Raw genomic sequence first — 19,338 nt, 5'->3', positions numbered from 1 at the left:
ATTTTGTTGAAATATCTTTTTTTCCCCCCATTTAGTACTGCCCTTTGGAAGTAACAGAAGAAACTTGCATGTTTCCCAGAAGGCAAAGTACAATTTAGCTTGATCTTCAAATTAAAAACGTTTTCACCCCCCCGGCTCTTAATGCATCATGTTTCATTCTGGAGGATCAGTGAATGTTTGAATCTTTTTTAATAGCTGTGTTAACATGCCACTGTATATATATCATTTTTTTCTGGTTCTCGGATCTGATTGGCTGAGAGTCTTTTCCAGCAGTGCGATATTGTAGTGATAACAGCACACCACCCATTTCACTCTATCACTCTGCATGTGGTATTTCCCAAATCCAGCATATTTTTTATAAACAATACTGTTTTTGTGTCACTGAATGTAGTTTTAGGCAAGAATGTAGTCGTTTAGACTTAAAATATGCGGTTTGTTAATAAAGATAATGTCTATTTTTAAATTTTCTTCAATGTATTCTGAGATTTGAGCTCCAGGGCGTCAGCGGCCGTTTAGCACTCATGAACCCACCGAGAGCAGCCTTACCTCAGCCAGATCTTCTGGAATTTGCCGCTGGCTCTGATGTCTCTATAGTGGTTAAACAAGAGATAGAATTAATTTTGGACAAATATAACAGGCAGTCTTTGATCTCATTAATCTATTATATGCTCCAGATAAAATAGTTCTAAATGAGAGCAAAGTCTATAAAATTATATATATTAAAGCGCTGCCTTTGTACTTTTGACTTTGTACATGTGCCTATGGCTGAATCACAGCTGTTCTGATATACAGCCATATCGTGCTACTACTCGTGTGATATTGCTCATATACAGTGCCCTCCACAAATATTGGCACCCTTGGTAAATATGAGCAAAGGCAAGGGCCAAATTGCCTTAATTGTCCATCAGAAGGAGTAAAACCAAAGAACATAGTTCTGATGTGCAGAACAAGATTGGTGAGCTTCAGAAAATAGAAACTGGCTGTAAGAAAAGAGCTAAAGCATTGAAAATCCCTACTTCCACCATTAGCCCTGGTGAAAAAAACAGCATATGCTGGTAGGTATGTTTTGATGCTGGGATGCTGGTTAGGTACGTTTTGATGCTGGTTTATGCTGGTCCTTTGCTGGTTTATGCTGGTCCTTGACCAGCAACATGACAAGCATAAACCAGCAAAGGCCAAGTATAAACCATCTAAGGACCAGCATAAACCAGCAAAGGACCAGCATAAACCAGCATCAAAACATACCTACCAGCATATGCTGTTTATTTCACCAGGGAGGGCAATAATTAAGAAGTTACAATCAACTAAAGATGTTACAAATCTGTCTAGAAGAGGATGTGTGTCTATATCATCATAATGGATGGTGAAGAGGAGACTTTTAGTGGCCAAAGACTCTCCGAGGATTACAGCTGGAGAATTGCAGAGATTAGTTGAGTCTTGGGGCCAGATAGCCTAAAAAAAATTCAAATAGCCCCTGCATCACCACATGTTGTTTAGGAGGGTTTCAAGAGAAATCCTGCTCACTCATCCAAAAACAAACTTCAGCATATTTGGCTGGTAGATACGACTAGAACTTCAAACAGAACTGGCTTCTATGTTCAGATGAAACTAAAAAAGGGCTTTTTGGCAGCAAACACTCAAGATGGGTTTGGAGCAAACAGGGATAAAAAGTACCCCATTCCCACATTTAAATAAACTGCTGGATCTTTAATGTTGTGGGCCTATTTTTCTGCCAGAGATCCTGGACATCTTGTTTAGATTCATGGCATCATGGATTCTATCAAATACTAAGAGAAAAAAAAATATCTAAACCTGACTGCCACTGTTAGAAATCTTATTAAGGGCCCTGTTTAGATATTCCATCACGACAATGATCCAAAACAAACACAAAAATGTGTCACTGAGGACAAAACGAATCTCTGCCATGGCCGTCCCAGTTCCCTGACCTGAACCCTTTAGAAAACGAGTGGGGTGAACTGAAGAGGAGAAGCACCGACATGGAACTGGGAATCTGAAGGACCTGGAGAGATTCTGTATGGGAATGGTCTCTGTTAGGTGTTCTCCAAACTCACCAGGGATTATAGGGGAAAATTCAGAGCTGTTATCTTGGTAAAAGGACTGGGTGCCAATTGTGGCCAACGTGAACTAGAGAAAAACATTTATTTCATAATGAGATTTCCCCCCCACTTTTTATCTTTTTACTTCAAGGAAAGATTAGAATTTTGTGAATTTTTTAAATGAAAGATCAAAAGGATAAACAATGCAGATTTTATTTCCACGGCTGCCTTTGCTCATATTTACCAAAGGTGCCAATATTTGTGGAGGGCACTGTATATAACATTATGACCACTGACAGGTGACGTGAAAACACTGATTATCTCTTCATCACAGCCTTTGTTAATGGGTGGGATATATTAGGCAGCAAGTGAACATTTTGTCCTCAAAGTTAATGTGTTAGAAGCAGGAAAAATGGGCAAGCGTAAGAATTTGAGCTAGTTAGACAAGTGCCAAATTGTGATGGCTAGACAAATGGGTCAGAGCATCTCCAAAACTGCAGCTCTTGAGGGGTGTTCCTGGTCTGCAGTGGTCAGTATCTATCAAAAGTGGCCCAAGAAAGGAACAGTGGTGAACCAACTGCTGCTGACAACTTGGTGCCAGATGCCACAGCACACCTTCAGGGGTCTAGTGGAGCCCATGCCTTGACGGGTCAGGACTGTTTTGGCAGCAAAAGGGGGACCAACACAATATTAGGAACGTGGTCATAACGTTATGCCTGATCGGTGTAATTTTCATAACAGTACTCCAAAAGTATTCATTTTTTTAACATTTTATGTTTCTGCCTTATGTTAAACTGCTTTAAAATAATTTTTTTGCACATCTGTCTACACTCCATACTCCATAATGACAAAGCACAAACAGATTTGTGACATCTTTGGAATTTATTAAAAATAAAACACTTAAAGAAGTATATTGCATAAGTTTTCATACACTTAACCCAGTACTTAGTTGAAGCACCTTTACCTCAAGTCTTTTTGTGTGTGATGCACATCTGCATTTAGCAATTATCTGCTATTCTTCTCCTCACCTCTTCACCTCTCAAGCTTAGTCAGCTTGGATGGTGCCTAGCAGACATTGTCCGGAAATGTTTGATTGAGTTCAAGCCCAGGCTGTGGCTGGGACACTCAAGGACATTCACAGAAGCCGCTTTCCCACCAAAATTACTAGGAACAATTTGTCCCAGGAACTTTTTTTTTCCAGGAACTTTTTTTCTCCAGACCTGTTGCTGTCTGCGTTTCCATCGTGGTCTATCGTGAAGATTAGGCAAATAGTCTGGTGACGTAGGACTACGCGCGACTTTCAGACTTGAGTCCTTGGTAGTTTGGGCTTCGCAAGTTCGACTCAGGAGTGTGAACTCCTGGTCACAGTCCCTGCTGCTGAAAAACAGCCCAACCGGATGAGGCTGCTGCCACCACACTTTACTGTTGTGATAATACTGTGCAGGTGATGAGCAGTGCCTGGTTTGCTTCAGAAATGATGCTTGGAATTGATGTTCATCAGACCAGAGAAGAGAATCTTGTTTCTCACATTCTGAGAGTTCTAGGTGCTTTGTTGCAAATTTCAAGTGGTTTTCTTGTGTCTTTATTGAGGACAGGATTGAGTTTGGCCACACCGCCATAAAGACCGGATCGGTGATGTGTTGCAGTGGCAGCAGAATCTTTTCTGAACTCTTCTCCAGATGTGTGCCTTGACGCAATCCTGTTTCTGAGATCTACAGGCAGTTATTTTGACCCCAGGGCTTGGTTTTTGCTCTGATATACATTTTCAGCTGTTAGACCTTTTATTGAGTGGTGGGGGCCTTTCCAAATCACACCATTCAGTTGCCACAGGTTAACTTCACTTTAAGTGTAGTAACATCTAGAAGTGATATGAGTGCTCCTGAGCAAAATTTCAACTGTCCCAGAAAAGGGTATGAATACTTATGCAATGAAATGCTTTCAGTTTTTTATTTCTAATAAACTTGCAAAGTGTTACAAACCTGATATGTGCTTTGTCATTATGGTCTACGGAGTGTAGATTGATGTGGAAAAAAATCATTTAAAGCAGTTTAACATGGCTGCAACATAACAAAAAGTGTATATGTCATTTTTAATTACATTAAATATAAACTTGTGTTTAATTTTTCTAAAAATGTATAATTATTAAATGCACAGCATATATTGCTTTATTGGACTGATAGTCATCACTTCTACCAGAATTAGGGTTGAGGGGACATATGATTCAAGGAACATAACAAAACACTGGATAAAACATCTATACATAATACAGATTGTTTGTATTCTGATCATATGTGTTCTGATCATTTTTGGATCGTTTAAACATGAATATTAAGATCCTGATGAATATAAATAGATAGAACAGTAACAGTTAATTGTTTAATTTGTTCATTTAACTGGATTTAAAAGTTACCTTGTTACCATATAGATCAGGGGTGGCGAACTCCGGTCCTGGAGAGCCGCAGCTCTGCAGAGTTCAGCTCCAACCCTAATTAAAACTCACCTGCCTGTTGCTTTCTAGTAACCCTTCAGACCTTGATTAGCTTGTTCAGGTGCGTTTGATTAGGGTTGAAGCAAAACTGTGCAGGGCTGCGGCTCTCTAGGCCCGACGTTCGCCACCCCTGATATAGATGCACAGCAGACATACTATTCTGAGATGAGAGAAAACAGATAATTTGTGTTCCAATGATATATCAAATTACTTAAATGTAAATCTTGAAAAAAAGCTTTATAAACAATAACATACGCTCTGTTTGTTGTGTTTGTTTTAATACAGTAATTGATTGCTTCAGTGCATTTGATAGTTAAAATTACTACAAATTAAGGTTTTCGTCACCATCGTCAGATGTGTCAGCTCTGTCACCTCCGTCAGATGAATATTTTGATCATATTTGATTATGATATTTTATACTTGTTGAGGAATGTGAGACATGAAAATGTAATCTAACATGAGAATGTTCGGAATTTAAAAAACATCTTGATTGATTGACTGCAAAATAAGTGATGGCACATTTCAATAAAAGTTGGAAGGTTGAATCAAATCATAGCTCAGTAACTACATACAAAAATGTAGTTTAATTTGTCTGAGTACAAGGTTTTGTTTTTTCAATATTGTTCCACTTCTCAAGAATCAGTGATACATTAAAAGTGGACACCTTAAGACAAACACATAGCCCTTTATCACAACCTACCAACATTTTTGCAATTTTTTTTTTAATGTTCTCCTTTTCATAAAAATAAACATTTTGTGTATGTGAACTGGCTCCAACGCCCGTGGTTTGCAGTTCAGAGCGTCTACAACCAATGATAGTGTTTTTGTCATGTTTTCTGCGAGGTAGGATTGAGGTCAGCAGTCGCATCCATCTATTAACAGTCTGGCTGGCACTGATGCGTGTCACCGCTGATGATTGACAGCGTGCCTCCGCCCATTCCATCGCGTCATCATGTGGTGAATCCCATCCGCGATGCCGGGCACAGCATAGCCAGAAGATGCTTGAGACTTACAACATCAGCGCCCATATAAAAAGAACAACATATTAGCCGTTTCCCTATCATTTTATTCCAGTACACATCAGAAAACGATTTTTAAATTGCCGTTCAAAACAGCGACTAGTTACAACACACTTCACAGGTGAGCTTCACCTCAGAGCGCGGTTGCCATGGAGCGACAGCAGTTCAGCGCCTCCACACACTCACCGGACGGGCGAGCAGAGCTCCACACCTCATCCGGAGTGAAGAAACATCTTCATAAACACAGTCTCAAGCGCCGGTTTGAGGTGATGGAGACCCTGGGCAGAGGCACGTACGGCAAAGTGAAGCGTGCGGTGGAGAGACGGTGTGGAAAGACGGTGAGCGACTTGAGCTGCTTTTATATCAGTACTTGCATTGTTTTAAATGCTGAAAAAATGTTCTATCTATCTATCTATCTATCTATCTATCTATCTATCTATCTATCTATCTATCTATCTGTCTATCTGTCTATCTATCTATCATTTCTTTCTTCAGTCTTTTTTTTCAGCAAGTAGTTAACTTACAAAATATTTAGTGTATTGAAATTTTTGTAGTGCATAAAAAACCCTGGAAATATCTGAGAGTAAAAAAGATTATCTGTAAAAATGATGTATATTAATCAAATTTTAAAGAGTTGATTATCAGCAATTCAAAACTAGAGAAACTCTGATTTGCTTTGTTAAACCTCGAAAACTAAGAAAAATTACTTTTATTATTAGGCCTATGATAGGTTAAAATAGGGCTGTTATAATATTAATGAATCACAATGAATGATTTTTAAAAAAGCTTTAACAAATGTCATTTTTACAGTTTTACTCAGGTGCATGCATGATATTTCATGTCAAATGTGTAATTTATAAATAACTAAAAAAAAAATGAAAACCTCTAAATGCTTTCATATTTTTTTGCAATGCAGTAAAAAACTGGAAATATCATGGAATTTAATTAAAATGTGATTACCTGTAAAAATCTTGTACATTAATTAAACCTTAAGGAGTTTATTATCAATATTTTACAGTGTTTCCCAATCATAGGAACCCTGATTTGCTTTGTTAAACCTTGTTTTACTATTATGATAAAATGTAATTTAAAAATTTCATTATGATATTTCATGCTTCAATTATAAATAAATAAAATAAAAAATACAAACCTCTAAACCTCTAGACTTCATATTATTTTAGGGTTGTTTTTATTTTTAAAAATATTTAAAAATATATTAATAGAATATTCTTTTTTTTTTTTTAATATTTTCATTTTCGGCTTAAATGTTAATTGTTATATATATTAGTGCTGGGCAACAATTAATCACGATTAACTGCATCCAAAATGAAAGTATACATAATATATGTGTGTGTACTGTGTATATTTATTGTGTATATATAAATACACACATGCATGTATATATTTAAGAAAAAAATTGTTTATTATTATTATATATATGTTATATTTATATATATAATTTAATTATATATATATATATATATATATATATATATATATAAATGTATACATGTAAATCATTTCAAATTCTATACTGTAGGTGTGTCTTTATAAGCATAATAAATATACACAGTATTTCATTATTTTTATTCAATAAAAAATGTACAAAGGCTTAATTTCTTTTGAGATGAATATCCATATGAATGTCCTTTTACCTCTGACAGCGTGTCAGTCACTCAACGCGTCTTTACCTAGCAATTCCCCTCAGTTAATTATTTTTGGGATATTTTTGGGCTCGTCCAGTAGGTGCTTTGTGCGTGCACACGCGTGTCTACTGTATGTAGACCTCATGTTAGCGCACTTAATTAAATACTTAACCGCTCATTCATCACTCAGTCTGTCATTTAACAAAAACAAAAGAGTCGTTCCCCCCAGCCTGCTGTCCGCACTCTTTCACGGCCTGAAAACGGATCGCATTAATGGAAAAATGAAGTAATCTCAGTGTCCAATCAGATTAGAGCAGTAGCTGAGCCTCTCTCTCACTCTGTCACTCATCCGGACTCAGAGGTGAAGTATTCCGGAATCCAGGAGCCTTAAGCATAGCTGGGATTCCTGCAGACAAACACTAACAGCATTCAGAGGGAGCCAGGCGCCCGTTGCATGTGTGACAGGGGAGCGAGGCGTCTCTCCAGATCTCCAGATTGGGGTCAGAGTTGCCTGGCAGCTTCCCAGATGGCAATGCCAGTGTCGCCGTACAGACAGCAGGTTTAGGTTTTTGGTGATTCAATTCTGATATGCCTTGATGTGAATGTTTACATCAGGAAATTCCATTTGCTGATGCTGTTAGCAAAGAAATGACACAGTTTACGTCATTGCATGATTTCAGTTAATGAATCTGGAATCGTAAAAATCTAATGGTTTACAATGGAGCTTTGTGTTTGCTGGTCCAAACTCACTGCGTGCTATAAAACACGTACAGACCCAAACATTTGCCAGAAAACTAAACAATACCTTAATGGTAAAAGTCAAAAAGACAAATGCAAGTCGCTTTTATTATATAGGTCAGCGAAGCGAGGATAACATATTTGATCTGTAGTCTGAATTATATTCATATTGGTGTTCATATTGGTTGAAAATTTTTGAAAAATGTTTATAAAATTAAAAAAAAACTGAATAATCATTGATTTTAAAAATCTCAAAAAGTTTTCTTGTTAAAAACAAGTTTTATTAAGGGTTATTCCATGTTGTTTATTCCTTTTATACATATTTTAAAACACTGTAAAAAATAAAAAAACAATTTGTTGAGTCAGGTTAAAAATAATTTGTTACCCTGCTGCCTTAAAATTTTAAGTTCAGTCAGCTAAAAAAAGTTTATTCAACTTGAAATGTTAAGTTGTACTAAGTAACAACTTAGATATTTGTGTTTGCTAAACTTAACAGATGGATAAGTAACCCAGCTGCCTTAAAATTTTAAGTTGATTAAAATCAAATATCTAAGTTGTCACTTAGTATAATTTAACATTTCAAGTTGAATAAACTTTTTGAGTTGACTGAACTTGAAATTTTAAGGCAGCCAGGTTACAAATTATTTTAAGTTGACTCAGGAAATAGTTCTTAACAGTGTATGGCTGGCAAACGATTAATTGCGATTAATCGTATATAAAATAAAAGTTTGAGTTTGCCTAATATATGTGTGTGTACTTTGTGTAATTATTATGAATATATAAATACACACAAATAAATGTATATATTTAAGAGAAATATGTTATGTACAAAATATATTTTTTATATAACATAAATTCCATAAAGATTATAATAATACATATACTTGTAAATATTTCTTAAATACATGAATGTGTTTGTATTTATATATACATAATAATTACACACAGTACATACACATACACTACCGTTCAAAAGTTTGGGGTCAGTACATTTTTATTGTTTCTCTTTTTTTCTTTTTTTTTTTTTAAGAAATTAATACTTTTATTCACCAAGGATGTATTAAGTTAATAATTAAAAGTTTATTAAAATAGTTAATAATAAATAATTTACATTGTTATAAAATATTTATATTTTGAATAAACACTGTACTTTTTAAACTTGTTATTCATGAAAGAATCCTGAAAAAAAAATCACAGGTTCCAAAAAATATTTGGCAGCACAACTGTTGATATTATCCAACATTGATCATTCTAATAATAAATCCGCATATTAGAATGATTTCTGAAGGATCATGTGACACTTAAGACTGGAGTAACAGCTGATAAAAATTCAGCTTTTCATCACAGGAATAAATTCTATTTTAAAGTATGTTAAAATAAAAAAACATTATTTTATATTGTAAAAACATTTTGCAATATTACTGTTTTTTTCTATATTTTTAATCAAATAAATGCAGCCTTGATGAGCATAAGAGACTTCTTTAAAGACTATTACAAGTCTTACTGACCCCAAACTTTTGAACGCTAGTGTATATTAGGCAAACTCAAACTTTTATTTTGTATGTGATTAATCGCAATTTATCGTTTGCCAGCCCTATTTAAAACTATTGTTTCACGTTTTTTTCTTGTGACATTAAAACAAAATGTCTTCCTGTATATTGGACATGAGTTTTTCAAAAAATAATGGCTAAACTGCTTATTTTAAAAATATAGATTAATACAATATTGTCAATATTTTTAAGCCTTTTAATAAGACTGGTCAGCCACGTAAACATTTCTCACTTTAAGTCATCCAAAAAATATCAGTATGAATTGTAATTGAGGAACTGAAAACAGAACATGGCAGAAAAGGTTTATTCAACTCTCCATGTATTTTTTGAATAGTTTCATTCATTATTAACTCATATACTCATATACAAACAGGCAGGCAAATGTGACCCAGGACCACAAAACCAGTAACAAGGGTCAATTTTTTGAAACTGAGATTTAAAAATCATCTGAAAGCTGAATAAATAAGCTTTGCATTGATGTGGTTTGTAAGGACAGGAGAATATTTTGAAAATCTGGAATCTGAGGGTGCAAAAAAATCCAAAAAAACAAAATATTGAGAAAATCGTCTTTAAAGTTGTCCAAAATGAAGTTCTTAGCAATGCATATTACTAATCAAAAATAAGTTTAGATATATTTACGGTAGTAAATTTACAAAATATCTTCATGGTACATGATCTTTACTTAATATCCTATTGATTTATGGCATAAAAAAAAGATAATTTGGCTCATACAATGTATTGTTGGCTATTGCTGCAAACATACCCATGCTACTTAAAGGAGAAGTCCACTTCCAAAACAAAGATTCACATATAATGTACTCACCCCCTTGTCATCCAAGATGTTCATGTCTTTCTTTCTTCAGTCGTTAAGAAATTATGTTTTTTTGAGGAAAACATTTCAGCATTTTTCTCCATATAATGGACTGATATGGTGCCCCGATTTTGAACTTCCAAAATGCAGTTTAAATGTGGCTTTAAACGATAACAAATGCAGTTGTAAACAATCCCAGCCGAGGAAGAAGAGTCTTATCTAGCGAAACGATCGGTTATTTTCATAAAAATAATACAATTTATATACTTTTTAATCTCAAATGCCTCGTCTTGTCTTGCTCTCCTTGAACTCTGTGTATTCTGTCTCAAGACAGTTAGGGTTTGTCAAAAAAACTCCAATCGTATTTTCTCCCTCAACTTCAAAAATGATTTCAAAATCATTCTACATTACTGCAGAAGTACCGACCCAGTCTTTGCAAAATGAACATGCAAAGAAGATCAAATTATTATATGGGTTAAAATGCAGAAATTTTTTCCTCAAAAAACATAATTTCTTTACGAATGCAGAAAGAAAGACATGAACATCTTGGATGACAAGGGGGTGAGTACATTATATGTGAATTTTTGTTTTGGAAGTGGACTTCTCCTTTAAGCCTCGTTTTGTGGTCCAGAGTCACATATGTATTTGGTTCATTTATAGTGTGTTTGTTTATAACGTGTCTGTTTTTTGTACTTCAGGTGGCTATTAAATCCATTAGAAAGGAGAGATTCAGGGATGATCTGGATAGAGCTCACATCCAGAGAGAAATTGAGATCACCGCCTCTCTTGTGCACCCAAATATCATCCGTCTCTATGAGGGTAAAACACATTAAGAGTCTCACAACATCAATGTGTTAAATGCTGTATTCAGAGAAATGGATGAAAAGTGTTGTGTTTTCAGTGTTTGAGAGCAGAGAGAGGATAGTGATGGTGATGGAGTACGCGAGCGGAGGAGAGCTGTACGAGTACATTCAGGACAAACAGAGACTGCCAGAGGAGGAGGCCAGACACTTCTTCAGACAGATCACCTCTGCTGTGCAATACTGCCATAAAGTAAACAAACACTTCTCTTCTTAAAATCTCATGCCATTCATTCTGCATATGTGTAGTTTTTCTCTAAATAAACGCTACTACATTTATCAAATGCTATTTTGCTTGGACAACATTTCACCTGTTGAATGCCGTGTTGGGGGAGTGATGTAATCAGATTACTTTTTTCAGGTAACTAATGAAGTATTGCATTACTTTTAAATTTACAACGAAATATCTGAGTTACTTTTTCAAATAAGTAATGCAAGTTACTTTGATTTCCACTTATTCACTGGCCTCTGCTGTCCCTGTGTTGAGAAAAATTGGTAGTGAGTTGAAGAGTAAGAGGCACTTTCTTCAGGCTGAGGCTTATTAATTTCACTTTTGGTGTGAAAGGGCCCTTACAGTTGCCAAAATATTATTTTGGGCTTTTTTTGTTAAAAAACAAATAAGCAAGCCCAGCTCAGGTGACAAAAAGTAACACAGAAGTAACGTAATGCATTACTTTTTCATAAAAAGTAACTGGTAGTGCAATTAGGTACGTTTTATGGAGTAACGCCATATTGTAATGCATTACTTTTAAAGGTAACTTTCCCCAACATTGGTTGAATATACCTGAAAATAACATCTTTTAATACACTACAACATGCAAATCTGTCAAATATTTGGAAATGCAGGTGATCTAAGTATATAATATTTTTAATTTTAAATATTTGAGTAGTCGGTTAGTAGTGGTAGTAACGATTTATGTACTTGTTTGTCCTAAATACACCATAAACAGAAAAAAACATGATAATAAAAAATGTATTATTGTATTTATCACCTAGATAGCAGTGTTGAGAAATGTTTGACAGTCTGAGTAATATTATAAACATGAATAAAGCTTATCATACCAGGGATGATAACTATAACAATAAATATAAAGTTAATAATCATTCTAATTTTATGAGGATAAAGTCCAAATGACAGCTATAATTACTTCATTTTAGAGTGTTTTTTTTTTTTTTCACCAGATGAATGATAAAAACATTGACAGCCAATCAGAAACCACTCAACTGTAAAGATTCTGAGTATTTGAAGCAGACTTAGATGATTATAATAAACTGGATGATACTGTCTGTTGGTTGTGGACTTTAATATAATATATATAATATAATATATATTTGGTTTATTTTATCTTTATTGTTATTATTGGTGTGAACAGGCCTTAACACTACAAATACAGCAAACAAACCTTGCTTCAGCAGTTTTAAAAATAATTAGCATATCTGTATCTATTTATATTTATAGTACATTTGTATTTATATTGAGCCTAAATCTCTTGTTATTGTTCAGAATGGTGTGGTTCATCGCGACCTCAAACTGGAGAATATACTTCTGGACAAAGACTTAAATGTGAAGGTAAACAATTCAAACTCAGACTGACTGATAGAGAATTTAACAGTTTCATAGATTTTCATTTTTTTTTATCTGTGGTATCAAAAACTGCTGGTTTTGAATCCTTTAAAAAAAGCAAACTTACTGCATGTAGTATTTAAATCATACGTACAGTGGAGAAAATATCAAAACTCAAAACATTGTAGAATCAGCCTTAACCAGCTTCATTTTCTTTTTGGAATCTGTCAAATATGGGTCACAAATTATTTTTAATTATTTGTTATTGTTTGAAATTTTTTTTGAAGGGGTCATCGGATGCAAAACTCACTTTTACAAGTTGATTGAACATAAATGTGTATTGGCAGTGTGTGTACACAGCCACCCTATTATGATAAAAATCCACTCAGTGGTATTTTTGTAATCTTTATAAGAAATATCCTCTTTTTCAAATCAAGCCATTCTCAGTTTCTTGTCGGTGTGGTGTCACACCAACAAAGAGCGCTCCCATGATAGTTGATTGACATGACCGTCTTACCTTAGACCCGCCCTGACTGAGCTGTGAACAGTTTGACTCTGACCGCCATTCTTTCGTCAAGAATGGCTAAGACAAGAATGTCTCTGGTTGAGTGACTGAGGTGTTCATAGCATAGATCATAGCAGTCATCATTTACTCCCGACATCTGATCCGCTAAAGACGCAGAGGATTAACGTTACTTTCGTTTTAAAAGGAAATGTGCCCGGCGATCCACATAAATGCGTCTATGTTCACATGAGGCTTTATTTGTGATGCAGCTTCACCTGCAGCAGAAGTGAGTATAAGGGTGTTTTGCAAATCGCCTTTTTTAATAATGTGCTAGTTAGCAAGTTTCGTGGCTAAATATGGCTAACGTAAATAGGCTGGCTTGTCACTCCACAGAAGAGAGGGGCGGGGTGAGCAGCGCTCATTAGCATTTAAAGGAACAAGCAGTAGAATGGCTCACTCTGAGCAGGGCTGATTTTGACATGGTAAAAAGGGTGTTTTTACACTACCACTGAGAAATTTTAACCAAAGTATGTTATAGACTTCTCATTAAGACCCTAAAGAATCATATCAGCTTGTGGAAAATAGACATTCAATGACCCCTTTAAGAAATTACGAAATATTGACTTTCCTTTTGAAAACCAGAACGTCCCAGCTAAGGTTTAAAGAAGTAGTCTGTCTTTAATTACTCACCCTCATGTCGTTCCAAACCTATAAGACCGTCGTTCATCTTTGAAACACAAATTAAGATATTTTAGATGAAATCCAAGAGCTTTCTGACCCTGCATAGACAGCAACGCAACTGACACGTTCACACACGTCGAAGACTGACACAGAAGAGAAGGGGTGAAAAAATTGTTACGTTTGTTTTCTTTGCGCACAACGTATTCTCATAGCTTCATAACATTATGGTTGAGCCACTGATGTCACATGGACTGTTTCAACAATGTCCTTACTACCTTTCTAGGTCTTGAACGTCAGTTGTGTTGCTGTCTATGCAGGGTCAGAAAGCTCTTGGATTTCTTAAAAAATATCTTAATTTGTGTTCTGAAGATGAACAAAGGTCTTATGGGTTTGGAACGACAAGAGGCTGAGTAAATAATATCAGAATGTTAATTTTTGGGTACACTAAACCTTTAAAGATGTGTAGATCTCTTTACCATGGAATGAATCTGACTTCATCCTGGCATTTATGAAATCACTCTTCAATTTGTTGAGCACTGTGTATAGAAGTGTCATCGTTCTAAAATATGAGAACATTGTGAGGAAACAATGTTGCATTATTTTGCACAATAGAACAGCCACATTCCATGGTCATTCCAAATCCATATAGAGCAATCACTGGATCAGATGACTAGCTGCGTATACCTGCGTATGCTTCATAGCTGGTAACAGACAGGTTGAAGGCATCCTTTGTCTCCATATGGTAACGGGATGTAGGAAATATGATGAAAGATGACTTTCATCCATTATTTAGGGCTCTGCGTTTTACGTTTCTGACACCTGATTATGTATCTCTGAGCAGTGCCCCTAAATACCTGCAGAATCTGAATGAGAGAGGTTTTCTTGTTTGTATGCACTATTTGTTTTTGTCTACAAATCTAACTGCAAGCAATTCAGCATAAACATTAATATCAGTAGCTCATGAGAGGAATAAATTCAGTCAAATGTTTGATTTCATCTCTGCTACTCCAATTCTAATTATAATTTTAATTCAAAATTAACCTCCTTTCATGTGGTGTCTGCTATTTTTGTCCACCCTCTATGAATCAGAAATAGATTCCATTAAATAAACAGAAGTAGGTCACCCATTTTAATACAGAACTGCTTTATCCATAAATGCTCTGTTTGTTGTAGTTAGCTGACTTTGGCTTGTCCAACCGCTACATGAGAGGCCAGTGTCTGGACACTTTCTGCGGGAGCCCGCTGTATGCATCACCAGAAATCATCAATGGACTTCCTTACCACGGCCCTGAGGTGTGATTTCCAGTCTTACCAGTCACTCCTATTGCACACCCTTGTCAAAAAGAAGTAGAATATAGCATGCTTTTAAAAGAGTGCTTATTATGCAAATAACATAATATACTTAAGTGTGACCTGAATGTCATGTTTTGACACATGATTGCATGTTAATTGCAATTCAATTATGTATTATAGTTAATTATATTAAATGCAATTAGCTGAACTTTAGAGTGCTTTCTAACCCATTTAGGTGAGGCTTTATATGTAATTTCAAAATTGCTTCGATTGTCTTTGTATTATGGTTAAAGGTTACTGCTGAATGTACTGAGAAATGTACTTTAATGTCATTTCTATTGAAATTTATAGGTCATGTGTTTAGATCTATTCGTAATTACACATGCAGGTGTAATGAAGTTGCACTTTACATACATTTGACATGTATCATGTAACACACTACAGTTAAAATTTTAATCAATGTTAGTCAACATATTTAAAATAAATGTACTTCCTTAAAGAATGACAAATGATTGTTAAAAGGTGGTTTAAAATGGACTTTACAAAGTAAACTTTTTAAAAAGATAGTTGACCCAAAAATGAAAATTTTGTCATTAATTACTCACCCTCATGTCGTTCCAAATCCGTAATCTTCAGAGGCAAATTAACAATTTTTTGATGAAATCCAAAAGCTTTCTGTTCCTACATAGACAACTATCACATTCAAGGCCCAGAAAGGTAGTAAGAACATTGATATAATAGTCCATGTGACACCAGTGGCTCAACCGTAATATTTTGAAGCTAGGAGAATACTTTTTGTGTGCAAAGAAAAGAAAAATAACGAGTTCCGTCAGCAGCACAATATGCATGTGTTGTGGTACACTTGTGACTGCACGTTGAAGACTGCCACGGAAGAGAAGAAATAGTTAAATGTGGTAGTTGTGTTGCTGTCAATGCAGGGTCAGAAAGCTCTTGGATTTCATCAAAAATATCTTAATTTGGTTCCGAAGATGAACGAAGGTCTTATGGGTTTGGAACGACATGGGGGTGAGTAATTAATGACAGAATTTCATATTTGGGTGAACTATCTTAAATAATGCTTTTCCTCTTTTTATGTCTTAGGTGGATTGCTGGTCTCTTGGTGTGCTGTTATATGCTCTGGTTTATGGCTCCATGCCTTTTGATGGCACCAGTTACAGCATCCTTAAAGAGCAGATCCGCCACGGACGATATAAGATCCCTGATGTCCTGTCAGGTGAGACTGATGCACCCCCATATACAGCTGAGGTCAAAAGTTTACATACACCTTGCATAATCTAGAAAATGTTAATTATTTTACCAAAATAAGAGGGTTCATACAAAATGCATGTGATTTTTTTATTTAGTACTGACCTGACCTGACCCGTTCAAAAGTTTACATACACTTGATTCTTAATACTGTGTTGTTACCTGAATGATTCACAGCTGTGTCTTTTTGTTTAGTGAAACCTCCCACTGTTCTTCAGAAAAAACTTTCAGGTCCCACACATTCTTCGGTTTTTCAGCATTTTTGTGTATCTGAACCCTTTCCAACAATGTCTGTATGATTTTGAGATCCATCTTTTCACACTGAGGACAACTGAGGGACTCATATGCAACTATTACAGAAGATTCAAACACTCACTGATGCTCCAGAAGAAAAAACTATGCATTAAGAGCCAGGGGTGAAAACTTTTGAACAGAATGAAGATGTGTACATTTTTCTTATTTTGCCTAAATATCTTTCTTTTTTTTCATTTAGTACTGTCCTTCAGAAGCTACAGAAGATACTTACATGTTTCCCAGAAGACAAAATTAGTTAAATTTACCCAGATCTTAAATGCATTGTTTTTCCTTCTGAAGCATCAGTGAATGTTTGAACCTTCTGTAATAGTTGCATATGAGTCCCTCAGTTGTCCTCAGTGTGAAAAGATGGATCTCAAAATCATACAGTCATTGTTGGAAAGGGTTCAGATACACAAAAATGCTGAAAAACCAAAGAATTTGTGGGACCTGAAAGATTTTTCTGAAGAACAGCAGCCAGTTTAACTGTACAGGACAAACAAGGGACTCATGAACAACTATCACTAAACAAAAAAACACAGCTGTGGATCATTCAGGTAGCAACAAAGTATGAAGAATGAAGTGTATGTAAACTTTTGAACATGGTCATTTTTATAAATTCAACTATTATTTTCTCTTGTGGACTATATGTAAGGTCTTTTATGTGAAATATCTTACTCAGGTCAGTACTAAATAAAAAAATCACATGTGTTTTGTATGATCCCTCTTGTTTTGGTGAAATAATTAACATTTTGCAGATTCCGCAAGGTGTATGCAAACTTTTGACCTCAACTGTACATGCCCAATAAAGTAACATTATGAGTGAGGATTTACCATAATTGCTTCAATTCTTCTTATAGAGGCCCGTTCATTAATTGGCTGGATGCTCACAGTGCAAACAGAAGACAGAGCCACAGTGGAAGACATCGCTAACCACTGGTGGCTAAACTTCAACCGTCCCAAAGCTACAGAGAGTAAACCTTGCGCCTCCACCCTACCCAGAAAGAAACATAAGGAAAGAACACTGATCTCAAACAGCAGCTTCGTTCTGCGGTCGCCTCTTGAATCTTCTTCCCACAACCAGCCTACGAAACTGCCGAAGAAGGGCATCCTGAAGAATCTCTACAATCAGCTCGAGTACACAGACAGGTCTGGCTCTGCTGGGAATGGTACGGCAGCGACTTGCGAAGATGTAGAAAGAATTGGGACAGATAGCGGGAGGAAGAGGAAGGGCATTCTTAAGTGTAACGGAAAGTTCTCTGGTGTTTCTCCAATCATGTCAGCTCCTACGTGGTCACATGGTTTCAGCAAAACTAGTCAAGAGTGTAATGGAGATGAGCAGCAAGAGATGGAGTTTGAGATCAAGATCTCCCTGTGGAAAACACACGAGTCTACAGACCTACATTTTCCACAGAATAGATATTTCGATCCAGTACAATGACTATAAATGCATTGAATTGATTACTTGCCTTCATGTCGTTTCAAACGGGTAAAACCTTCATTCATCTTCAGAACACAAATTAAGATATTTCTGATGAAATCCCAAGAGCTTTCTGACCCTGCATAGACAGTAACGCAACTGACACATTCAAGGCCCAAAAAGGTAGTAAGGACGTTGTTAAAGTAGTCCATGTGACATCAGTGGTTCAACCGTAATGTTATGAAGCTATGAAAAGGTTGTTATTTTTGTTTTCTTTGTACACAAAAAGTATTCTCATAGCTTCATAAAATTACAGTTGAACTATTGATGTCACATGGACTATTTTAACAATGTCCCTACTACCTTTTTGGGCCTTGAATGTGTCAGTTGCATTGCTGTCAGGGTCAGAAAACTCTTTGATTTCATCAAAAATATCTTAATTTGTGTTCTGAAGATGAACGAAGCTCTTACCAGTTTGAAACGACATGAGGGTGAGTAATTTTTATTATTAAAATTTTAATTTTTGGGTGAACTGTCCCTTTAAGTTTAACGACAGTGTTATGTAGCATTTATTAATCTAGGTTAATGTTATTGTATTCTTGTATAATTATAAAATATTAATGCTGGGCTACGATTAATCACATCCAAAATAAAAGTTTTTGTGTACATAATGTGTTTGTGTGTACTGTGTATATTTAGTATGTATACATAAAGACACATACAGTATATATTTTGAAAATATTTACATATATATATTTATATTCCTATAATTTATTTTATATATAAATATATTTAATATATAACCAACATTTTTCTTAAATATATACACAGTACACACACATATGTGACCCAGGATCATAAAACCAGCCATAAAGGTCATTTTTTCAAAATTGGGATTTATACATCATATGAAAGCTGAATAAATAAGCTTTCCATTGATGTGTGGTTTATTAGGACAATATTTGGCTGAGATACAGCTATTTAAAAATATTGAGAAAATTCCCTTAAAATTTCTTCAAATCATGTTCTTAACAATGTATATGACTAATCAAAAATTAAGTTTTCATACATTTGCAGTAGGAATTTTACAAAATATCTTCATGGAACATGATTTTTGCCATTAAAAAAAAACAATAATTTTGACCC

The 19,338-nt window shown here is 35.2% G+C and overlaps 1 protein-coding gene across 1 annotated transcript; it reads left to right on the top strand.

Moving 5' to 3' along the window:
- The first annotated feature begins 5,530 nt into the window (after positions 1 to 5,530).
- LOC127154978 (NUAK family SNF1-like kinase 1) lies at positions 5,531 to 18,270 on the top strand. Its single transcript, XM_051096868.1, has 7 exons — positions 5,531 to 5,902; positions 11,008 to 11,128; positions 11,211 to 11,362; positions 12,674 to 12,739; positions 15,093 to 15,212; positions 16,314 to 16,446; positions 17,633 to 18,270. The coding sequence occupies exons 1-7, from the start codon at positions 5,714 to 5,716 to the stop codon at positions 18,211 to 18,213; spliced, it is 1,362 nt and encodes a 453-aa protein (XP_050952825.1). The 5' UTR covers positions 5,531 to 5,713; the 3' UTR covers positions 18,214 to 18,270.
- The last annotated feature ends 1,068 nt before the right edge of the window (positions 18,271 to 19,338 follow it).

The sequence above is a fragment of the Labeo rohita genome, chromosome 23 (assembly GCF_022985175.1).
Source record: "Labeo rohita strain BAU-BD-2019 chromosome 23, IGBB_LRoh.1.0, whole genome shotgun sequence".
Taxonomy (NCBI): domain Eukaryota; kingdom Metazoa; phylum Chordata; class Actinopteri; order Cypriniformes; family Cyprinidae; genus Labeo; species Labeo rohita.
Note: the sequence above shows the minus strand (reverse complement) of the source record. Positions and strands in the feature narration are given on the sequence as shown.

What these genes read in the sequence shown, in the direction of transcription:
- LOC127154978 (XM_051096868.1), top strand. Translation starts at nt 5,714, where the DNA reads ATGGAGCGACAGCAGTTCAGCGCCTCCACACACTCACCGGACGGGCGA. An exon ending in AGAGACGGTGTGGAAAGACG is followed by an intron (nt 5,903 to 11,007) that starts GTGAGCGACTTG and finishes TTTGTACTTCAG; the next exon opens with GTGGCTATTAAATCCATTAG. An exon ending in GATCCCTGATGTCCTGTCAG is followed by an intron (nt 16,447 to 17,632) that starts GTGAGACTGATG and finishes TTCTTCTTATAG; the next exon opens with AGGCCCGTTCATTAATTGGC.